The 25,363-nt window shown below is 36.7% G+C and overlaps 3 protein-coding genes across 5 annotated transcripts in view; 2 read left to right on the forward strand and 1 right to left on the reverse strand.

The window, feature by feature from the left end:
* The first annotated feature begins 341 nt into the window (after positions 1-341).
* tmem130 (transmembrane protein 130) lies at positions 342-11,253 on the forward strand. Its single transcript, XM_079851632.1, has 8 exons — positions 342-664; positions 754-842; positions 928-1,099; positions 1,184-1,326; positions 1,426-1,510; positions 1,647-1,849; positions 8,593-8,705; positions 9,749-11,253. Exons 1-8 carry the CDS (start codon positions 657-659, stop codon positions 9,818-9,820), a joined length of 885 nt encoding a protein of 294 aa, XP_079707758.1. The 5' UTR covers positions 342-656; the 3' UTR covers positions 9,821-11,253.
* A 1,119-nt stretch (positions 11,254-12,372) lies between these two features.
* On the reverse strand, positions 12,373-19,355 carry nptx2b (neuronal pentraxin IIb). Of its 2 annotated transcripts, none has more exons than XM_079851636.1 (5): positions 18,733-19,355; positions 16,776-16,995; positions 15,892-16,136; positions 13,772-13,951; positions 12,373-13,537 (listed from the first exon to the last, which is right to left on the reverse strand). In XM_079851636.1, the coding sequence occupies exons 1-5, from the start codon at positions 19,147-19,149 to the stop codon at positions 13,310-13,312; spliced, it is 1,290 nt and encodes a 429-aa protein (XP_079707762.1). In that variant the 5' UTR covers positions 19,150-19,355; the 3' UTR covers positions 12,373-13,309. The 2 variants fall into 2 exon arrangements, with proteins under 2 accessions (XP_079707762.1, XP_079707761.1); XM_079851635.1 differs by having other exon boundaries at positions 12,379-13,561.
* A 5,298-nt stretch (positions 19,356-24,653) lies between these two features.
* trrap (transformation/transcription domain-associated protein) overlaps positions 24,654-25,363 on the forward strand; it is an 85,711-nt gene continuing 85,001 nt past the window's right edge. For both annotated transcript variants that reach the window (XM_079852076.1, XM_079852077.1), the window contains exon 1: positions 24,654-24,749. The gene's annotated coding sequence lies outside the window, so the exon portion shown is untranslated. The remainder of the gene's footprint in view (positions 24,750-25,363) is intronic.

Consider the following 25,363-nt stretch of genomic DNA (forward strand, 5'->3'; position numbering starts at 1 on the left):
CACTTACACTTTTACAATTAGCCTACACACTTAATTTCCAAAGTAGGCTACAGATTTTAAAAAGAAAAAAATACAATAGCCTACATTAATAGTCGTAAAGTTGTTCAGTCAAAGGCGAAATAGTGTAGCCTAATACATGGAAAGATTTTGGCCTAGCCTATATTATGCAGACTGTCCGTTTTCGTTTGTGGATTGAACAAAAACAAAAACAAAAACTCTTAAAATCTTGATATTTGAGTAATTTAAGATAATTTCTGTGACAGATAGAATCTGTGATAAACATTTCAGTTTTTACAGCGCCGCTTTGTGGACGTTTGTGTTGTAGCCTACTTAGAGTGGCCTACCTGAGAAATACATAGTGAAAGGTGTGACACGGCCTAATAGCCCCTGTCACTACTACACAATTTTAAAGATTTGGGATAATTTAGAGACTTTTGCACGTTCTCTAGAAATCCATCCAGAGGAATGGGCTTGTGAATTCGTCACGTTTCTGCTTGAATTATTTTCTCTTTGGCAGCACAATTATCATTATTCAAATAAGCATTCAACACGAGAATATGATTTCAAGCCTTTACCAAACAGCCAGAAAGACATAAAAGCTTGAAAGTCTCAGTCATACTCTCACAAGTCACAAGCTGTACAGATTTGGAGGCCACATGTACTGGTAAATATTATAGCTCTTAAATGATAAGTTTGTTGTCTAATCATTTAGTGTTGAATGTTTATTTCAAACTGTGAACTGATTTCCATCAGGATCCGGAGTGTTCTGGTTCACACTTTTCTCTCACTGATTTCCTCTCTTGCTTTTGGGATACCCGACGAGTTATCCCATCAGTTATCTGGTAAGCTGACTAGTCCTCTTGTCCATTTTGACTTGGTTGTCACTGGTGTAGGTTTTGATGATACATAGTTTCTATTTCACCATAGGAAATGTCAAAGGAAAGATCATTTTTCATCAAATGGAAGGGAATTCAACATACTTGCGGGATAGTGGGAAGCTGGCATCTTGCATACCCACCATGGTTTCATTTGAGCTGTCTGACCCGAGACATAACCTGCACTCTGTCACATTTATATACACATGGGACTTGGGCAATGGGTAATTTTTATTTGATCATCCATTTCAATAAATGGATATTTTAACTATAAAATGGTTTTCTTTACAGTTGTCTTTGTTTTTTAGGGAAGTGCGTAAAGGCTCGGCGCCTTTTCTGAAGTATTACTACACCTTACCAGGGAACTACACGTTTAAATTGAACATTGGAACCAATAACCCCCAACATTCCAGAATGACTGGGCTGTACTCTGTAGATTTGACTGTGTTAGGTGGGCGCATAGTCATTATCGCTTATCATCAATGTCCTGATTTGACTATTTATATATTACCAGTGGTGTTAACATGTCAAAGATTCTTTTGTTTTTCAGATGCCATAAGGAGCATTGAATTGAGAGGACCTTTGATTTATAACGTGGACGAAAGCAGCAGTCTGTCCTTTCTTGTTGGAGGAAGGTAAATATGTACTTCAACAAAGTTTAAAAAAAAATATTTGGAAAGTCAATTGATTTCTTCATATAGTGTTTTAATTCTAAAATCATCCTTTAAAAAATGCCATTATTTTTTTCTATCACATGTGATGTGTGTATAGTCCTCCTGTTTGGGTGTGCTGGAGAGTTTTGTCTGATTGCCAAACTCCTAGTCCAGCTTCCTGCAATTTAGTCAGGCTCTACGGGAACATATTCAATCTGAACTACACCTTCACATCAGTAGGAACATATTGCTTAGACCTGAGTGTGAGGAATAATATCAGCAACCTCCAGACATCCTACGACATCTATGTCCAGAGCAGCCGTAAGTATAGTACAATTTTCTACAACAATTTTTTAATCAACTGAAAACTATAAGTAGTGAGTCACTATAAGTAGTGAGTAATTCCTATAAGTGGAAATCCTTGTTTATAGAGTGGCATAATTGGAACATATTGTAGCACAAATGAAAATTCACTTATAATTTTCTCACCCTTATGTCGTTCCAAACTTCTGTGACTTGTGGAACACAATATGATTTAGCATAATGTCCAAGCTTTTCCTTTGCATTCAGTGAAAGTGAATGAGGACCAGAGACACTATCAAACATAAAGATGACAGAATTTTTTATTTTGGGTGAACTGTCCCTTTTAATACATGGAAAGCTTAGCCACGTGAATGAGCATGACCATGAAAAATCAGTTTGCATCCAGATACTGTTTCTAACCACATTTGACGCACAACAGCATGGTCTCCAGCATATACCTTTAGGCCACTTATTGTCCATTCATGATTCATTCATCTTCAGCATAGAGGAGTCTGAATAACCCAATATTACAACACAATGACATTCATGTTTTAAACAAAGCTTTATGACTTTTTAACTTGTTGAAAATGAAAATGATAGCCTGAAAATTAAGTAATCATTTACTCTCCCTGCTGTTGTTCTAATGCCGTATGCTCTTCTTTCTTTTATCGACCACAAAAGGAGAATTATTTGTCCTGCTTGCGAATAGCAGGGAATAGCAACCAGCACCAAGATTTCTTAAAAAAAGAAGCAAAAGTATCACAGAATGATCCCATGGCATGCGACACATGCCTTATATTCCAAGTGTTCTGGGGGTATACGATAAGGTTTAGTAAATGCCTAGAAATCCCCCCCCCCCCCCCCCCCCAAAAAAAAAGTATCTTTGCATTTTTTCACTGAGTCCAATATTTCGGTTTGTTTTTCACTAATCCCTATTGCATATCCTCAGAACACTTGGAATAATGAAGTGAAGTGACAAGTATGATAACCCATACTCAGAATTTGTCCTCTGCATTTAACCTATCAAAGTTCATGCACACACATTAGGAGCAGTGAGTAGTGGGGGGTTAGGTGCCTTGCTTCCTGCTGGTATTGCGAATCGAACCTGTGACCTTCAGGTTACAAGTCTGACTCTCTAACCATTAGGCTAAAACTGCCCCGAAATATAAATATATAGAACGTCACATATTATTCTGTGATACTTTTTAGTTTTTTTTAAAAAAGCTTGAGGCTAGCCTCTTTTCACTGTCATTATATGGACAGTTATATTTTTATTTTTGTGGTCCATAAAAGAACGAAGGGCATACAGTAATGGAACAACACCAGGGTGAGTAAATTATTTTTAGGGTAAACTATCCTTTTAAAGTGGCAAGCATTAATTAGCTCTAAAACAACATAGAAACAACATCTTTGTTCCAGACATCGAATCTGATTGGTCGAGCAGCATTCCAACAACACTGGGACTTTTTACTGTTTGTGTCACTAAGCTTATCTGTGTTTGCATATTCCAGACAGACTGTCAATTTATGTATCAGTTGTGGGGATTTAGGTGCGTTCATGCTATGTCTGAATAACCGTAATTACGAGATTCTGACTTGTAAAACGCAATCACTTCCTCGTAGAACTTGTAATTACAATTTGTAAACTCCGAATTTTCTGAGAGCTCCGACTTGTACCAAGTAGCACTGCAATATTCTATGAAAAAAAAATATTTTGATTTCATGGTGACATTGCATCGTTAAGACATGCTGCATTCACGCCATGTCATATTACTATTATTAGGAGATGACAACCCATGATGTTCTTCTCTGAGCTTTTCACGTCCTCGGACTCAGAATTATGTGTTTCTAAGTGCAGCACTATTAATGCCACAATGGCTGTGTCCGAAAACTTAAAAATGCTGCCTTCGGAGATTGCATTCCAAGTCCAGAGACTGCATTCCGTATCCAATGTTAGCTTCACTTCTTGCCTCCTGAGATACCTTCATCTGATCGATTTCTGAAGGCAGCATAGATGTAGGCTATCCTTCGCTGCCTTTGATGTCCCACAACCTTGTGTTTTCCATTATGTGACAATTGAGCTAAAAAAATAAAGACTGCATCTGAAAGTTGCAGTTGCTGGTCAGTTTGTGTGTAAATGTAAGTTTTTTTAGCTGAGGCTGACACAGTCACTCCTCTTGTTTACTGGATAACGGGTGAGCCAGGGGATAGCAGTAGCTTGATATTATAGCCTACATAAACATCTAAAATCTCTATGCAGTAATGAGTGTCAATGAGTGAGAGTAAACACTATGAATGAAACGAGCGCAAATCAAAGCCGCATTGCTGTCTACGCGTGCATCTCTCAGAAATCAAAGCTTGGCAAGAGTAATATCAACTCAAATACTTCATCATACACATGTTCTACTATTTGATTTAAATTATTTAAGCCTTGTACGATATGATACACGAATGACTGGAATAAGCACACCACTATCACAAATCAAACATCTCGAATCTCCGTCTCTCAGAAACCAAACCAGCTCTCTATCAAGAGTGATGTCTTCTAAGATACTGAGCCGTACACGTTCTGCTACTTGATATGACTATTTAAATGTTTTAAACCTTTTACGTTATGATTACCTTTTACGCACAGCACGATCGCAAATCAAACAGAGTTTTGCCATCTCTTAGAAACCAAACCAGCTCTGACCCATAATCAACTAAGATGTCAATACATTTTCTACTACTTGATATGTCTATTTAAATGTTTATTTAGTATTATTGTTTTAATTAGAAGATAATTAAACATTTATTTATCGGATCACAAAAGGTCCTCAAGCCAGGACTCGAACTTGTTGCCCGGAGTACATCGGCATTACACCTCAATTACTCAGCATTGCACTCCATTTAAAATTAACAGTTAGAAGATATTTAAATAAATGTTATAATCGTAATTTTAAAAAAATCAGTGAGCGAAAGCTGCAGCGGACCGCTCACTGCTCACGTGGAGAGTTGGCGTGCATGGACAATACACCCTTGGGTTTTATCCACAATAAAATGGGGTTATTGTCTGCAGTTGCTATAAAACCACTACTTTTCAACCCAACAGTGTGTTAATGTCAGCAGCAGAAGGGGGAGTCAGTTCAGATTTTAGAGGAAGAAATAGCCTCTTTATTGAGCAAAAGAGCAATTTGCATTGTGCCGCCAGAGGACAGCCATCATTTTACTCCCGTTACTTTGTCATTCCCAAAAGAGGAGGGGGTCTCCAGCCCATTCTGGATTTATGGAACCTCAACAAACACCTCAGAAAATACAAGTTCAAAATGTTGACGTTAAAGATGTTATCACAATTTATTTGTCCCAAAGAGTGGCTTACGACAGTCAATCTGAAGGATGCATATTTTCACATAGGCATCTACCCGGCACACAGAAAATTCCTCAGGTTTGCCTATCGGGGCACAGCCTACGAGGTTTTGAAAGTTCCCTTCGGGCTGTCATTTGCCCCGAGGGTGTTCAGCAAGTGTGTGGAGGCAGTGCTCACACTCCTGAGAAGTGTCAGCATATTTGGACAATCTACTGCTGTGTGCTCTGTCATGGCAGCAGGCAGAGAGAGAGAGAGAGAGAGAGAGAGAGAGAGAGAGAGAGAGAGAGACAAAAATGCTTGTCTCTTTTAGAGAACTTAGGGTTCAAAATAAACGGGATGAAGAGCTTCTTGGTGCCCACTCAAGAGATAATCTACCTGGGACTCAGACTGAACTCAGACCTGTTTCAAGCGTTTCTGTCAGAGGGGCACATCATGTCAATTCACGGCTGTTTATCCCTTTTTCAGAAAGGGAAGAAGGTCCCACTCAGACTACGTTTATGTCTGCTAGGACTGATGGCCTCCACTGTCTTGGTTATTCCACTGGGACTGTTGTGAATGAGAGAGTTTCAGCACTGGACAATGGTGCAGCACTTGTGTCCAAAACTCCAGCTCAACCGCAAAGTGATAGGGACGCCACTCTGCATGCCCGCTCTCTGTCACTGGAGGGATCACGCGTTTCTTGACTCGGGGACTCTGTTGGGGTCAGTTTCTCTGAGGAAGGTGGTTACAACGGATGCGTCACTCACAGGTTGAGGTGCAGTGTGTGAGGGCAGAATAGCGAAAGGGAAAGAAATGGCCTGTCTCGCTAGAGAACGCACACATAAACTTCCTAGAATTGTTAACAGTGTTTCTGGAATTGAAACATTTTGTGCAGTTCTTACACTGTAAAAAAATATTTTCATGATTTGTTATCTTAACTTTTAATCTTTTGTCAAAACAACTTAGATAATTAATGTGGTTCAGATAACATATATTTTGAAGTTCTATTTATTAAACCATAATCTTTTGTCAAATCAACTTAGATAATGTTGTTCAGATAACATATATTTTGAGTTTCTATTTATTAAACCAATCTCTTTGTTGCATTAACTCAATTTTTTAATTTCAATGAACTCAAAATTTTAAGGCAACCAGGTAACTTACATTTTTAAGTTAAAGGTTTAACTTAAAAATGTAAGTTACCTGGTTGCCTTAAATTTTTGAGTTCATTGAAATAAAAAAATTGAGTTGATGCAACAAAGAGATTGGAACAACATTATCTAAGTTGATTTGACAAAAGATTATGGTTTAATAAATAGAACTTCAAAATATATGTTATCTGAACCACATTAATTATCTAAGTTGATTTGACAAAAGATTAAAAGTTGTGATAACAAATCATGAAAATATTTTTTACAGTGTAAGGAACCACCACATTTTGATCAGAACACAACGGCGGTGGCATACATTAATCGCTAGGGAGGCACATGTTGTTCTCAGCTTCTCAGTCTGGCACGAAAGCTGATTGTGTGGGGCATGAAGCATGTCCCGGGAATAATGAATGTGGGGGTGGATCTCCTGTCCAGGGGAAACCCCCTGTACGGAGTGGACTCTCCACCCTCAGGTAGTGAGCCAGTTGTGGGAGAGGTTCGGCTGAGCTGCCGTAGATCTCTCCGCCTTGCACGAAAACATTCATTGCCCTCTATTCTTCTCCTCGGGTGTGGATGCTCTGGTGCACACGTGGCCAAACGCACTACTGTTTCCTCCATAGTCTGATCATACCAACACTAAAAAGAGAAAGGAAATGCGGTCACTCAGTCATACCAATCTCCCCGAACTGGCAAGTTGTGGCTGATGGAGATAGTACGGAGAATTCAACTCCTATGCGACCAGCCCGGCCCCCTCCTGCTGGGCAGGGACCTCTTCTCTCCAGCGGGCGGGGAGATTATGGCCCGTGGGAGGTTAAACTTGAGTGTTACAGGTTTGCCTGTGAGGGCTATTCAGACTATTCAGAATGCGAGAGCGTCCTCAGCGTGCTCTGCATATGATCGGAAATGGAATGTGTTTGAGCAATGGTGCGCACACAGGCACATCGTCCCTTTTCTCTGTTCTCTGGAAGTTATCTGGAACTTTTGGATGAGGGTTTATCTTGCCGCAATTTCTGCGTGTCATGTGAGGATTGACAGGAATAACATAGGTCAACACCCGCTTGTATGCAGGTTTATGAGAGGTACGCTGCATTTGCACAGGGTTTCAAAGCCATTGATTCCGCTATGGAACCTGTCTGTGGTCCTTAATGCACAATCTCAACCCCCTTTTAAACCTATCGATAGTATTGATTTAAAGCTCCTTTTGCTAAAGACTGCTTTATTATTGGCTCTTTTGACCACAAAGCGGGTTAGTGAAATTTATGCTTTGTCGGTTCATAACTCCTGCATGCGGTTTGCTATGGATTATTCGAGGGTGATTCTTACAACTAATCCAGCATTTGTGCCTAAAGTAAGCGAGTCAGCTCTCCCCTGTAAACAGGTGGATTTACTGGCTTTCCATCCGCAGCCTTTTTCCTCATCAAAAGATGAGCGGCTTCATTGCTTGTGCCCTGTCTGTGTATTATATTGAGTTATAATAGCATGGGTCTCTGTCCTCCGGAAGGGCTAAGGGCTCATTCTACCAGAGGTATGGCTACCTCATGGGCACTATTTAAGGGCGTTTCGGTTCAGGACATGTGCGGCAGCAATAATACGAAATTTCTGTCGTGAGAACAGCTGATGGACACCATGCTGCGTTGTCATGGGAACATCCCAAGTTAAGATAATGAGGACATTTTATTGTCTTTCATTGCTCCCTTCCCCAAGTGCGTTCCAAACGGCTACATAATGGCACGCAAGTGCCGTGCTCACTCCAAAGTCCCCAATTCAAGGGCTCTGCCCTTCAAAGGGAGTAGGGCATGGGGATGCTCACTTCCGTTTGGAATTTGCCCAAAATGTCAGCTGCTTAAGTTTTCAGATGTAGCCAATGGATCTGCAGAGGTCAGGTGGTGTTGTAGTCACAAGTCAGTGAATGAACCTCCAATAGTGATTGGATCATTGAATCATTAATCAACTGATTTATTCAAAAAACCCAGTTTATTCAATAATGAAACACTTTTGTTGGTTGGAAACATATTGACTGTGTTAAATTCTTTAACTTTGTTTAGAACTTAGTAGGCTACTGCACATACAACGTAACTGGCAATATTGTGTCTAAAATGTAAGTTACAAAATATTAGCTTCTTGTTTTTTTTATTATTTGCTGTATACAAGTGTTATCACTATTGATTTTGCTGTTGGCTGAATAGGCTGTGACTCGGCTGTCCAGTCCCATTTCCCGCATATATTGTTTGCTGTTTTTCTTCTGTTATACATTCATTCTCACATGTAAATATATTTTCCCCTCAGCTGTGAGTCTTCTCTTCATTTTGCCCTGCGCTGCAGTGATTGTTGCCACCCTCATATTCATCTCTGTGTCAGTGTGTCGTCCACGGCAGCAATCCCTCATGTCTAAGGCACTGGTGAGTGATTCACATCAGGAAAGAGAACAAGAACAGAGAATAATGTGAAGATGGTTAATATTTTTTGCACTTTTTTTGTGAAAATAGCTTTAATTAAGTGTAACATTCAGGTTTGTCCACTAGAGGTTGACATACACCAGAAAGTATTTAAGCCTTTGTTAGAGGATGCTATTATCCTTCAAGTAACTAGTCCATGCTTCTTTCTTCCTTTTGTGGGGGTGAAGTTGTATAATGTATTCTCTCAAAAATAAGCTATGAGTTAAAATATTTTTAAAAAACATTTATAAATGAATTTAGTTTTAAAGGTTAGATTAAATAGATGTTGTTTTTTATTATCATTTCTCTATTAGTTAGAGATCATTTACTTAATTGGTTAAAATAAGTGTTAAGAAATAATTAAGACGGATTACCCCTTGACTAACTGCTAGTTGTTCAGACTAGTTCTTACACACTCTTAAAAAATAAAAGTTCCAAAAGTGTTTTTTTTTTTTTTTTTTTTTTTTTTTTGCAGAGATACCATACAAGAACCATTTTGGGTTCCCCAAAGAACCTTTCGGTGAACAGTTTTTAAGAGAATTATTGTTTTCTTAGTGTAAAGACCATTTTAATAAAGTACCTCTTTTCATAATAGAATCCAATGGAAAGGTTCCATGGATATTAAAGGTTGTTTGTGGAACCATTGTTGCCATATTTTTAGAGATGTAAGACACAATGTAAGACACTGTTCATGGCTGTTCATGCAACTGGCCAGGAAAAAAAACTATTTTACACTGTTCAGAATCATATTTTCATATTTTTGTCCTCAATTTATTTACTTTTAGTAGTTTTTATTATTATTTTATACTTTTCCAATGAAGGTTTTTGTTATGCAGGTCAGGAAATAAAAAGTGACAGGTGAGCACAGCCAAAACAGCAGAGTGACAGTTTGTAACTATGCGATTTTTATATCAGATTATATACCGTATCTATGATCTGAGAGTAGATGTATTTAGGTGTTTTTAGCAAATATAATAATTGTAATTTTTCTTTTTGTCTGTCTTCAGGTGGCAGATAGGAATTATCTCTCCTTCACAGACATTGAGCTGCGTGTCAAGGATGCAAGCATCCCTTTATAGGGCAATTCTCCTGCTTCTGACAAATGAAGCCCTGCCCCTTCTTCATCAGCCTGGGGCTTCCCACAACACCCAACCCTGTTAGTCTCACTGTGACCGCCCCAAACTAAATTACATCTGAAGAATTCCTTTCCTTTTGATCCATCTTTTCATTGTATGAATTTCATTATTTTGCTACATTGAATGTCAATCTATTTACATTTGAAGCTAAGATCCTATCAATAACCCAAAACAGAACCCATGAAAGCTTTTCATTGTGCTCATCTGAATCACTCTTCTGTGAACACACTAATTATCCTTCCTGTTTTCTCTGCTCTTTTAGTTCATACTTGAGTAGGTTTCAAAGTTCCACTTCATGAAGGTTCCATTTGTTAATGCAAAACTCCTCAAGATCCTAATGGATGTTGACATTGGTGATGAACCTTTTAAAGTAGGAAAGTACATAAGGTTAGAGGTACATCATATTTCTATGTATAAGACAGAGCTCTTTCTGCTGGAATGAATGAGTCTGACCTGTATATTCCTGCTGTGATGATCAATGACATTTGCCATCTGCACTGTGTGGTACCAGGAAGACAAGAATTACAGCTCCACAAGGGACTGCACAATATCTCTGTAGGTTAAAGGCTACAGATGAGCAATGCATCATACGTCTAGTAATAACTGTGCCCTTCAGCTCAAAAGTAGCCGAGGCATTATTCTTGCCCTTGGAAGTGTAACGGGAGTCATCTGTATGTGGAAGGACTTGAAAATGTTTCTTTACAAAAATTAAGCAAAGATTCGTCTCAATTAGTACACAGGACACAGTCGACCAATTAGTACAACCCTTCGCCTATACACTGATTTATCATAACTTGCACTACCGTTCAATTAGGGTCAGTAAGATTTTTTTTTTTTATGTATTGAAAGAAGTCTATTATGTTCACAAAGGTTTTATTTATTGAAAAACTGTTAACAGTGAAAACGGTAATACAGTGAAAGCAGTTATTTATTTATTTGAATACAAAAATACAGTAAAAGTAATATTGTGAAATATTTTTACTATTTTAAATAACCTTTTAATATTTTAAAATGCAATTTATTTCTGTGATGGCAAAGCTCAATTTTCAGCAGCCATTCTTCCTTCAGTCTTATAGTGTCACATGAGCCTTCAGACATGATTCTGTTGTTGTGATCAAGAAACAGTTTCTTTTTCAAAAGAGTTCAAATTTGCTGAATTTTTGCAGGATTGTTTGATTAATAGAGAGCTCCAAAGAAGACTATTTATTTAAAATGTTGGCGCATTATACATGTCTTTCACTTTAATGCATCTTTGCTGAATATAAGTATTAATTTCCTTTAAAAAAATGTCTGAACAAGAGTGTAATAATCTTGAGGCGTGCTGTATTTTAGGAAATGAGACCGCTATTGGAGATAATAAAGTCATCAATAAATTCAAACCTTTGATGTGTCATAATTTTACTTTTTTTTTTCTTTTACTCAGAGAATGAATTTTATTTTTAATTAAGGTGCTTCAAACATATATGTTTTGTATTATTAATAATTTATGACTGAATTTTACATTTTAAAATGATTGATTTTAAACCGCTAAACCTTGGAGACCTCATCAGTATTTTCAAATAAAACCCAATAATTAAGTTCAGTAAATTCAATAAACACAGTGTCCACCTTTATGTGATTATTAAATCTATTACAACCACAGACTATGCCTCTCATGAAAAAAAGCATTCACACTCTTTTGAAAATATAATACTTTTAGCTGTAATGTTTTAAATGATCCAATTATGTGTTTATAATTCTAAACAAATACTAAATGTCACTCTTCCTTATTCAGATTAATGTCGTTTTGCAAATTATATATCACACAGCCAGTAGTATAATCCGTTATCTACTTCCCTTCAAAGCTCATAATGTTGATGTGTGACTGAAATGCATTTGGCAGAGCATGAGTAAACAGAATTATTTAAAGTGTTAATCATCTCAGGGATGAGAGCTGTGAGGAAGCTGGAGATTTTCTCTCCCTATAGGTGAAGGTCACAGAGATGCAGCTGTTTTCTTTCTAGAACCCAGAGACCTTCTCAATATCCCCGGATAAAAACTGTATGCGCTGACCTCTTACACCACCCATTAACTTTTTAATGTTATGTCCACCTCTCTAAAGGTCATTTTCTTTTTTTAAATAGTTTTGTTTGTCCAGTCTTGTGAAATGTCCCTCTGTGACACGAGCTTTGGCTTGGGACTGATCTTATCCCTTAAGACAGGCTAATGCCCTCTGAGCCACCTGTCCATCAGAACGGTGTGATTACATGCTTTCCTTCCACTTTTTGACCTCAACCACAGCTATATCTGCAGAGGTTTGATTCTCATTACATACTTTTCTACAGTATATTTGGGTAAATTTGGTCAAAACAAATTTACCACTGCCACAAACAAGCAGGGCAATTGGACAATGTCTGTTGTATAGAAAATTGCTGCCTATTCCAGTATTATATGTATTTATTGATGTTGAGAAAAAAAGAGATTAACCACAATAGAAAATATAGCAGAAGAACAAAAAGATTTCAACGCTATTTTATTTTTCATTGGCAAATACAGGTTAGCAGTGTCAAGCAAACCTTGAATAATTGGCACAGTTAACAAAAAAGGCTTTTCATTAAACAAAATATGTGTATCTTGACATTGCATAAACAAAACAACACTAAATGACATATCTGATATAAAAGCAGGGTATAAAAATATGATAATATATTCAAAGAAACAGACCTTGCAACATAATTCACAGTTCATTCATTGTCTTCAAAATATCTGACAGTGTTAAAGCATTTATAATCTTCTTTGGACGATGGGTAATTCACTCAGCGAAAATGGAGATGGGCTTTAGACTCTAAAAAGAGTTGATTCTTAATATTTTTAAATAAATATGTATTTATAAGAACCTATGACAGATTTTAAAAAGATTGATGGTGCTTTCACCACATTATTTGCTCTGATGGTTTGTGCTAATGCTAAACAGGCTAACTGTAAAAGTAATCTCAAATGTGGTTTCCCTCACCAAAGTCTAAATTTCAGAGTAAAGCACAAGATCTTCCTATATAATACCTGACCTTGTTCTTCAAATCAAAAACTGACTTAGGCTTAACGCAGCTATATTCTAACAGGATAAGCAAGTGTGTGTGCTTTTCTGTAAACCAACAAGGTGACATGGTAATGTACCATGGAGTATCATGTATATAAATGGTTCATAAACACGATGATCATTCATTTACATGGTATTTATCAGAGTGCCATGGTAGTACCATCTGATACAATACTTTCTGTAATGCCAATTTCCTTTAGCCACAAATTTGTCAACTGAATATATTAACTGAATCTTTATCTGTACGTTGCAATCTCTCCAAAAAACTATTTGCTCCTTCTTGTTTGAGTGATGAAGATAAATCTTTTTGAGGATGAAAAGGATATCATATTGCTCACAAATATCCGCAAACACTTTTAATTGTCAAACAGCCGGTCTTCACATAGCTCCAGCGGCCACTTTGAGGCTCCTCCGAACACCTCGATGTTACTGTCGGTCCAGGCCACCACATTCCCAGGTATGTAGGATGAGCAGTTTGACATGGCGATGATATCCGTGGAGCGCAGGACCCGATCCCAGATGTTAAAGTGGCTCAGCTCCCCCACAAAGGCCTGGGTGGCATCAAAGCGCCCCCCTACTACATCCTGTTGAGGCCATAAACGACAGGCCTCGTTAAGACAACAACAATATCCCCTTTTATTCACTCTTAGAGCATGTGCATGCTAACTCTATGACATTGTTTGCTGCCTGAGGACAAGTTTTATTTCAAATGTAAAGTTCATGAGTCAGTAACACTATTGTGCAGGGATGGCATAATATTACAGCTACAGTGCGGCTGGGTCTGGGAACTGCTGTATCAGCTCTGCTTATGTTCTCACCTGCTCTTGGCCCAGGATGAGGACTCCTCCAGGCTTGATAGGGTGCCAGGGGGCCAGATTGTCTCCTGAACCCAATCTTTGGCCATCCTGGTAGGCTTCCCAAAGCCCATCCCTGGTAGTCCAAGTGATGCAGACATGGTGCCACCTCCCATCGCTCAGTGATAGAGGTAGTTGCACAACCTATTTGACAACAGGAGGTAGTAAAAACAGTTTATCAATATTAATAGTGTACCAATTATCAATTATTTTGTGAAGCACAAAGTGAGATCTTATGTTTCTGTTTTCCACACAAGGAAAATGGATGGTGATTTACACTGTCAAGCAACAAAAGTAGTCATACGAAGCTGTACAATTGCTTTTTATGACAAACAGACTGAAATGTAAAAGGATAGTTCAACCAAAAATGAAAATTCTTTCATCATTTACTACCCTTAAGTCATTCTTCTGTAGATCGCACACACAAAAAAATATATTTTGAAGAATATTGGTAACCAGACCATGTTGCCATGTAACCAGACCAAGAATGTTGGTTTTTAAACTTAAAAAAAAAAAAAGAGAGAGATTTTTTCAAAATAATCTTCTTTTATGTTTTACAGAAGAAAGTCAGTCATATAGAGTTGGAATGCCAAGAGAGTAAGTAAATTTTTCATTTTTGGCTGAACTATCCCTTTAAGTCATTGTACACGGATAATCTTCCTCTCAAATCGCATTTGCAGTAGTTTTTTAAACTTTCCATGTCTTGTTTCCAAGTCACGTGGCTCCACCTCATGCAACACATCTAGACAGTACTTAATTGGGAATGGGATTTCAAAGCTGCAATGGATAGAGATATTACAAAAGTGAAAAATTATTTTAATTTAATCTGTTTTTCAAACTAAGCTCATATGGCTTCAGGGGCCGTATTCACAAAGCATTTTATCTTACCACTAGGAGTACTCCTAAATCGCACTAAAAGATTTTAGCTAGGAGTTTTCTCTTAAAAGTTATTCACAACGCCTTTCAGACCTACTCTTAGTAAAGAAAAATGACAACTCCTAAACTAAGAGTGAGTCTTCGTTGCTATGGATGACGTCATTACTCATGCACGAGCTTGACTGAAGTGACCACCTTGATTGGCTGAGGATTGTAACGTGGGAATGATTCCAAACACCTCCCCTACGATGATGAGTGACAGGTGACAGGTCTGAGAATGCGTGCGCTACACAAGTAGTGCGAAGGACGGAAGATGATGAATAACTGAATAAATAGCCTAAAAGAATAAAGAGTAAGGCAAAACAAATAGCCTAGTAGCCTAATGAAACATATGGATTGATGCAATATCTTTGCAACATTATTGAATTAATCTGTCACTATATGCCTCTGCCTACGTTTGCAAAGAGAAGAACATTTTAATTTGATTCACAATGAAACGTTACAATTAGTTTACATGCAATGAGTAGCCTAGTTTTGGTTGTTGTTGGTGGCGTTATTGCATCCCTAGTTATGCCTATAGTGCAGAATTGTTCCCTCGCGATTGGAAGCTCCTGTAGCCGCCGCATACGCATTTCAAAACACCGCAACGTGAAATGCCACAAAAAGCGGTTTGTGAAGGTCTTAGTGAGTTAGGAGTCCTCTCGACTTCTTTTAAGCTGTCCCAGGCTTAGGTGCTACTTTTAGGGCTAAAATGCTTCGTGAATTACTCTTAGTCAAAGAAATTAGGAGTCCTAAAGTTACGAGTGACACGCCCATTATTTTTAGGAGTTGCTCCTAAATTCGCCAGTTAGGAGCTACTTTTAGCCTTAAAATTCTTTGTGAATACGGCCCCAGAATAACAACTTTTATTATATGTTTTTTCTTTTTTTGGAGCTTGGCGATATAAATCACCATCCACTTTCACCAAATCTTTTGTGAGTCACAGAAAAACTAAATAATGATGAATGAGCAAATGATAACAAGATATTCATTTTTCAGTGAACTGATTGTAAAAAGTAAGAAAGACATTTCTATTTTTAGCACTTATGCACTTATCTATGCTGATGATTAAATGATGACTACTAATCTGCAATTACAGATTACTGAACATCAGTGTCCTCATAACATTCGATGCCAAGCTTTCTTTTCTTAATACGTCATTTCTTTACCTTGTCATTGATGAGCAGTTCTATGGGGTTATGGCCCCATTCGATCAGTACGATCTCATTTGCCTGTCCAGGCACTCCGTAGGAAAACGGGGTTCCAATGCCCGGGCTCGAACCGGACTTGAGCCACATGCAGACAGTGAAGGCGTACATTTCTGGTAGGCTTTTCTTTACTTGCCCAAAAAGGTAATTTGTGCGAAGAGGAAGAGAGATTTTGAAATTCTCTGGTGATTTGAACCCAGCTCCTCCTAAAAGCCAAAAAGAGTGATTTACTATTGCATCATCTCTGGAATAATGCAGAAATATGCTGACTGACCACAAAACAACCTGATTACCCCTCGGCCCAAACTCTTTCAAATCAAACATTAAGAAAAATGATGTGGACAGCTATTATCAAGACTAGATTTTAATATAGAGGAAATAAAGAAGCGAACTGTATCACTATACCAGATGAATATGGTAATATACAGTAGCCAACATTTGAAGTGGATCAAAAAAGTGAATCAAAGTTGTCCTAAGACAAGAACGGGTATTGTTCAAAATTCATGTATAACTTTGATAAAAGGTTTTGATCCACTTCAAATGTTGACTACTGTATATCGGATATATATATTTTGTAGGATAGAACAGTGTAGAGATCAGACAGGAAAGCATGGGGTGGAGAAAGAGGAACGCGATCGGCAAAGGACCTCGAGTCTGGATAGAACTCAGGTCGCCGGATATACTGTATGTCTCTATACGTCGGGCCGCTGCCCACAAGGCTATCAGGCTTGAATTTTAGACATTTTTGAAGCACAACATTTGAAATAAAATGCTACAACACTTTCCAGTCTCTTATCCTTTGGAAATAAGAATGAGTAGAGAACGTTGGAGTGTTTTGTGCAAACCTTTCTCCAGTTCAGAGATCCTGTTCATGAGAGAGTTGAGGGTATTGTCCGTGCGCTGGCGATGAGCGACTGTCTCATTGTATAGCTGGGACTTCTCATCCTCGAGCTCATTGACCTTCTTCAGCAGTTGATTCTCCAAGTCCTCCAGTCTACGTTGCAGAAGATTTCTCAGCTCATTAGGGAAAGAGACACCAGAGATATTGGCTCGCATTTGCTGTTGCTTTGGAAAGAAAAGACAAAAAACGACAAGCATTGGATTCCTATTATACAAAGTTTCTGTATTCTGTACAATTATACAGAATTATACAAAGGCTTTTTCTTTGCTTGATAGAACCTATTCCGTTCAGAACTAAGAACAATACAAGGAAGTAAACCTCTTTTGTACATAATCCAGTTCATTTTCTTTCTTTTTTTTTGTACGCATTATTCTTCTTATTATTTTATTTATTTAATTTTTTTACATCAATATAATATTTTATGTCCAGGACCAAGTTATGAAGAAAATGAAAAAATGATCATGTTTTTCCATTCACAAATCAAATTTAGGTTTCAAGCATCTTCTTTAACTGGTGCTGATTCGAGGAAGTCAAAGAAATCAATGTCATTCTTGGAAGAAAAGTCTTAAGTCCTATCAAGTCCTAGAAGTCTTTGTAATCTCACTAATTTTTTGTTTCTTAAAATTAATTAAATGCTCATGATAATTACAATTTTTTTTACCTATTATTCCTCTTTTCATATTTTTTAAAAACAGAAAGAAGATGCTTTCATGGCCAAACCATCACATTTTTTGCATCTCTGTAAATGCCTTCTTGAAGATACACCATGTAGGATAAATAAAAATAAACAATAAAAACATGTAGACAAATTGGACAAAAATGAATTGCTAGGTGTCGTGAGGATATATCTGTATGGTTTGGGATATTTTTGGTGACACAGGGACACTGTAAAAAGATCTAACCTGTCCTGCAATTGTTTCTTTAAAGAGCTATCTTGGTCACACTTTAGATTAGGGTAAAATTCTCACTATAACTAACTATTAACTATGACTTTTGCCTCAATAAACTTCTAATTACTGCTTATTAATAGTTAGTAAGGTAGTTGTTAAGTTTTGGGTAGGAATAGGGATGTAGAATATGGTCATGCAGAATAAGGCATTAATATGTGCTTTATAATTACTAAACAGCCAATATAGTAATATATGCTAATAAGAAACTGGTCAATAGTGAGAATTGGACCCTAACTAAAGTGTTACCGCTAAGCTATTTCTACCTGATATAATTAGTTTTGCTGATATTTATATAAATTAATATTGATGAATTATATGTTGGTACAGTGACGTTAAATAATAGTTTTAACTTGATAACTTGAATAAAACCAGTTAATTGAGATGTAACCATTAGGTTACCATTTTTCAGTGTAAGTAAATACAAATATTTTTAAGGAATTCATTTGGTTTGCATTTAATGGAAATGGAATACATAGTTTTGCTCATTTCTGACTTTTATCAAAAATGACTTCACAGATAGAATATTTGATTAAGCAATTAACCCTAAAACACTAACTAACTAAATTAACTTCCCCCAAAACTGTAGTTTGTTAACAAAAACTCATTCAGTGCCAGATAAGACCACTTCGTGTTAAAAAATATCGAGTTAGGGTTAGCTCCATCATTTCACACAGTCAGATTAACACCTAACATTGGCATTGACACGTTCCAGACATTTTGTCGCGTGGGGCATCATAAGTAACTTTGCCGTTTGTGGTTAAGGGATAGATGCGTACTAACTAATGAGATAATCCCTGTAAATCTTCAACGCCTCCACATAATTACCAAAATAGTCGTGGCAGAGAAACATCCAGCACAACTGCTTTTAGTCATTTAATCTCGTTTAGAAACATTTAGAACACGACAAAGCGTCAAATTTATATGTTACTTAAACTTATATGATTCTCTTACCTCTAGGTTTTCCAGTCGATCCTTCAGACCCTGCATGGTTTTTCCAAGAACGTCAATGGTGTCATTTGGATCCTTAGGCACATCATCCATTGTGTCCTTATTCATTTTCCTAAATGTTTCAGAGTCAGACTCGCATCGTGACCGTTTAGACGTCAACTCTTTAATTGTTCCTAACTGATTGACAATTGTCTCCTTCTGCTGTAAAATGATCTCGCGAAGTTGCATGACCGTGTTTCTCAGTTCCTCCTCTTGGACCGATGAGCTTTGAAAAGGCATAGACTGCACGGGGCAACTTGTATCCTTGTCAATGGGGACTGCAGTGCATAGAAAACGCTCACCTTTTTCATTTTGTCCATAGACAATTTTTACACACGTCAGTGCATAGACGCATATGAGTCCGGCGATCAGATGAAGCATTTTGTAGTGATGTAACAGGCGCGCGGAGAGGTTTAATAATCTGTATAAGAAGAACGTATTGTATTGAATCCCAAAACTTACCTTAAACTACACATACCGAGTAAAAGATTTCCATCGGTGGATATTATTAATGATCCCCTGCCCTTTGAACTACTGACTCGCGCTTCAAGCGCTGGTGCTGCTGACAAGAAGAGCGTCACAGTCAACAAATGAACTTCAGCGATTGGAGGAATCGGATTGGCTGTAGTATTAACGTCACTGCCTCGTGTAGCTATAAAATAACCTTCTTAAAAAAATCCAAAAACATCAAGCAGCTTTAATCCAACAAGTTAGCGTGAGAGTTGGGTGCATATCTCTCCAAAAGTCCTCTTTAATCGGTGGCCAGACTAGCAAAAATGAAGGCCTTAATTATAAGTCTGTTTAACACATGGATTATTTGAGTTGCCTATTACTTAGGGCTTTGTGTAGCCTAATATAGGCTACTACTCTATAACCTTTAAGTTATAAATTGTATTTATAGGGCGGGGCGGGGGATGGTGACCGTGCAGATTTGATTGTTTTAACGTCTGTCATGTTCATATAATATGTGCATATAAATTGCTTGTCTAATATAAATTAAAGTATGAATTTTAAAAATTGTCCTTAAACTGTGTAAATTATTTTCATATGGGCTACAAAAAGTGGCATTGTAGAACACAACCACAAAAACATTTTTTTTTTTTTTTGTCCCCCTGTGGAAAACAAATTGTTTTTTTTTTTAGAAAATGTAAAAATGCACAAAGGTTGTATTTAGGGTTAGGGGATAGAATAAAAGTAATGTTATGCTTAAAATAGAAAATTATATTTCTATTTTTTTTTTTTAGACATTTAGATTAAAATCTTGTGTGAATAATATATATATCAAATTATATTGCAAATTAAAACAATAATGAGGATGACTGATGTCTGTTCTGTTATTTAAAATCCATAAACGCAAATCAGATTTTACTTTCTTGCAAAAAAAATAGTTTTTGACTGTAAATGTTTTTTTATATATAGAATTTTTTTATAGATAGCCTACTTATACAACTTGCATGATTGCACCTCACTAAACTAATTTTAATCTGAACACTTTCCGGTGTCCCCTATTGCTTATGTTCTGTAACTACGGATGTGGACAAGATGAAGTTAAATGAGATTAAGATTAGTTTTACAGGTCACTGTGAGGGGTCAGGTGCCATCTGCAGTAAAATGGAAATCAAAACAGCCAGTGCTGCATTAAAGCTTATAAGCAGTTGACAATATAGCTTTTGTGTTAGCTTTTGCCAGGTTACTCAATGGTCATCATTGTCAAATTATTCAAATACTTTATTTTCAAATATAGCCTACAAATATAATTATATAAACAGAAGAAATAAAACTAGAATACTGTAATTACATTATACTATAAGCTAGAAGAAAACATAATAGGCTATAACGTTGTTTTATGTAACTAAACGTGGTGTGCCGTTGGACTGGATCAGAGGTTTAACAGGATCATGATCAGAACTTGGCTTTTCACCAGAGCCACTGCAGAGAAAAATGATGCCGGGAGCAGCCCAACCAAGCGTATTGCTGAGCCTGGCAGAACTTTGACACCTCCCCAACGGTGGTAAGAACATACTGTCAAACGTTCGTTCAAGTGTTCGTTTCATACGGATACTTGACAATCAGGACAAGTTACTATCAAGACAGAGACCTTCTTGAGTGGTATTGGAAATAAAGCAAATACCAGTCAAAATAAATAATTTAGTAATTTTTGAATAATTTTTATTAAAGGGTTAGTTCACCCATGAAATTTCTGTCATTAATTAGGCTACTCACCCTAATTTCCTTCCAAACCCGTAAGACCTTCGTTCATCATCGGAACACAAATGACGATATTTTTTTTATGAAATCTGAGAGATTTCTGAATTAATTGATAATGAATGTATACATGGCTCACTTACTGAACTGCAAGTCCCATAATATCCTTTGGTTAATACAAATTGATGTTTGGGTACAATGGGCCATATTGAATTTTTTTTAACCTGCTATTGTTTCATCAAAGATATATATTTCCTGTAGTTCAGTATAATGTTAAATTATATTTTGAACCTGAATAACACCAGTTAATAATAAAAAACATTTTTAAGTTACCATTTTTGTCAGTGTACATTCAAGGCTTTTCATCAAGAGCATGGCGCTAGCAAGGTCATTGCTCACTTTGGATAAAAATAATCTGCCAAATGCATAATGTATAAGAATAAAATGCAAAAAATTATATATAAGACCATTTGATCTCTTTTATCTGTTAATTTTGTTACATATTTTCATCATCAAATGATAGACAAGACCTACTTAACTCCTGGTTCTGGATCCTCCAGGACATCACCCCATGGTACACAAATATAACTGAAAAGTTAATAACATTTCAGTGAGAAACACATTAGTCCTTGCCCTTGAATAGAGCACTTACATGACTAATAACATCTCATTCAATCATGTTTCTGAGAGATAGAAAGCCAGTGAATAAACAAGGCCCTTCACAAAACTAAATGAGTTGATGCACTCTGGAGAGAAAAATGTTATCCAGATATTATGTTTTGAGCCTGATACCCTACACTCATTAAACAGAATAGATGAGAGCTCTGTTTACAGTGGCAACACATTTGTGCTGTGAACCTGTGACCCTCTTTACAGCAGAATGTGAGTCATCAGGTGTTCAGGGAACATCGCTGTGTTCTTACTGCCTCACGCATTAAATACTCTAAATTTTAGATTTCAATTCATTTTCTAGTTTGAATTTCTTTCCTTATCTAGGCTACTTACCATAATGATGCATAGTCATTTTTAAAGTATAATTTACCCTATCTATTTCTAAATGCATGTTATTGATCTTAGAGAGAATGATTAATCCATGCATATTATTTTCTTTATTTGTTTTGACCTTATAATTTTTAATCAAAACCTTCTTTCATTCTTTCATTTCACTTGGATGTATGTCAAAATATGGGACAAATATGTTAAAGTTGCAACTTTAATATTTAAACTGGTGAACAAAACAATCAGGACCCTACAAACTGTGATGCTGTGTTTTAACATTGTAAATCTAGCAACAGATAATTAAATTACAGAAAACTGGTTAGCACTGCTGTGTGAGTGTTTCTAATACAACAGCCGAGGAAGTGACTTCAAATTTAACATCTTTCTTTTGTTTGACCAACGTTATTGTCACAATTTCCCCTGTGTTTTGTGTTCTGTGTTCTAGGACTCTTATTTTGAAGTGTATTTTATGTCTCCATTGTTTCCTGTGTCCTCTTCCTGTGGTTTGTTCCTGTTTACCTTTGTTTCTATAGATGCCTTGTTTGTTACTATGCCAATTCATTGCACACCTGTTCCTTGTTAGCCACTTGTTTTCCAGTATACACTTAAAAATAAAACTTCCAAAAGGGTTTGTTTTGCAACGATGCCATAGAAGATCCATTTTGGGTTCCCCAAAGAACCTTTCAGTGAACTGTTCTTAGTGTAAAGAACATTTAAATGATCTACAGAACCTTTTTCAACTATAAAGAACCCTCTGACCAATGGAAAGATTCCATGGATGGTTCTTCATGGAACCATCAAGCCAATAAAGAACCTTTATTTTTAAGAGTCAGTCGATGTATTTACATCTCTACTGTAAATCTTTTGCGATTTCGTTTATAGGTTTTATGTTTCTTGTATGGATCTCGCCATACCTTTTTGGATTTGGATTTTTCATGTTTGTATATCTTTGTTTGTGTGGATTCATCAATAAACTGCTAAAAATATCATCATCTCTCCTCTTCCCTGTGTTACCGTAACAGTAATAATTCCTCTATTGGAAAGTTATGGAAATGCTATTGTGGATTTTCTCTTTTGCTATTGGGGCAAACGGGAAGTGCAAAAACTATATTTGTTGTGTCTGTTCACCTGACAGCTTCTGCTTCTGAGAACCCCGGAAATGTGAAAAGAGTCCATTTGCGTTACTTTTATATCTTATTTTTAGGAGTGATGTTTTTTTTTTTTCAGTCCATGTAAAACTATAACATGAATCACAGGTTCAGTGAGAGCAGGGTCCTGTTCCTGCTTTTATGCGCCCAGCCCAACAGAGGGGCTATTGAAATGATAATGTGACCTTTCTCCATCTGGGCTGTTGAAGCTCCACCAGGATTACATCTGCTACCACCGCTGTGATTGTACTCAATTAGTATGATTGGTAATAGACAGCTGTGACGATGCAAAAACAAAACAAAAAAACATATATATTTGTGTATTTCTTATTAATGTCTGTTATTTTACATTTATTATATCAAATCATAAGTCTCAACATGCTGTATACTGCTTTCGTTGTCATGTAATTTATAGTGACCCCAAAAGTATTTGAACACATATATGAATGTAATTACATTACAGAAAATATTAAACCAAGTGGCATTTATCACATAAATGTTATTAGCACATTTTTAATGCAAAATATTGTTCATTCAAATTAAAACAAAAGTATTCTGGTTGTTAAATATGACAGAAACATGTCCATTGTGATAAACAGCTGCATAGGACATCTGTGTGAACCTGAGGGGAACTGATTTTTATACATCCACTGAAATGTCCTTAAGGTCAGTTGTCAAAATCAAAACAGAATTCTCAAACATGGGAAATGAAAATAGAAAAATGTTAATTCTTAACTTAAGTTCTTAAATTAGAAAAAGTCACATCTAAAATGTGTTTGTTTGACATGTCGTTATCTCTGCCAGTGCCACGCAATTCTGATGTTTTATGAGTGACTTTAATGGTCGTTTTGGGTATTAATACACCTGGATGAGTTTCGATGAGGATCCAGCTTGTCTGTCGCCCACAAGTGGTCACATATGTACCTGCATGTTATTTGCCATTAGATATATTTATTTAGCATGCTTATCATTGTCATAATTATTATGGATCCAATAAAAAGCAGCACATCAGTGCAGCTGATCTGTGAAGCATTTATCCAGTAATATTCTCTAATATAAATGTGATTCAACCTAAACGTATCGATAAATAATTTATAAATAATTAAATGTGTTTTTCGAAATCTCCCTGAGTCGATTATTAAAATGATTATTATGTTGTTTACTGGGGTGCTGTTACGTTAAATTAAACATTTTATATACCAGTTTATTGAAAACTGGAAGACCATCGTTTTCGATGGTCTTCACACGCCTGCCTTCTCTGTGGTATCCGTCCGCGGGGAACTATATTACTGTCTAAATATTAAAATCACTGCTTTAAACACACCTCGGACACCCAAATGCACTTGAGAAACACTTGTAGAAAAGCATACAATTCGTATTATGCGGTTTACAAAATATAATAATGTACAAAATTAGTAAACAGAACAACGGCGGATTGTTTTCAGCCCTTCCACTAAATTTCATTCGGTGTAGCGGAAGTTCATTTACAACTCCTTCCGGTCCCCTTGCTGGTAAGTTGGTGCTGTTTTTTTGGGAGTAATTTTGTCATTTAGATACATAACGAGTGCAGAAGTCTCTCATTAGCATTTGTCTGAAAGAAATCCGCACCAGATATTTGCACCAATTAAGGTAAAAAGTGAAAATTTTGAGTTCTGCATGTGAAAAATGTCTTGGACTTGGTATTGGGTTAGCAGCCGGCTAGCCAGTTAGCGACAGTAGGCTCTTTCTTCTGTAAATGGCCTGGCTGTGTTGCTAGCTTATTCTGTACTATTATAAACAAATTAATTTTCAGAAAGCGTAAAAGTCTCTGTGTTCGAGGCAGCTCTGTGATAGATAGGTGCGTTTAGTTTTTAATATTAGCGCATCATGTCATGTCAGTGAGCGTGACTGCAGTAGGCGTGTTGTTGCAGTTTGGCGCGCCCATCGCTTCCCCTAAACTAGAGGTGAACTTCACTAAAACACTTCTAAGTAATTGTGCTGGATGAGATGTTGTTATTGTTTTAGATTATTGTTGTATGCATTTGATGGTTGATATAAATACATCGTCGCGTTTGTTTGTATGTTTACATAGCGTTTTAAACAACATTTGCTCCAAAGCAGCCTTGCAATAATAAACAGGAAAAAAGCGTCAATGTTGCAAAATTCTTCTATTTAACAATTTCTACTATAAAACTGTTCTGCAGAAGACGATGTAGTATCGTTATTCAGCTCAAACTCAAACCCATATTTTAACATTTAAAAGG

Source organism: Squalius cephalus, assembly GCF_949319135.1.
Source record: "Squalius cephalus genome assembly, chromosome: 19".
NCBI classification, from domain to species: Eukaryota; Metazoa; Chordata; class Actinopteri; order Cypriniformes; family Leuciscidae; genus Squalius; species Squalius cephalus.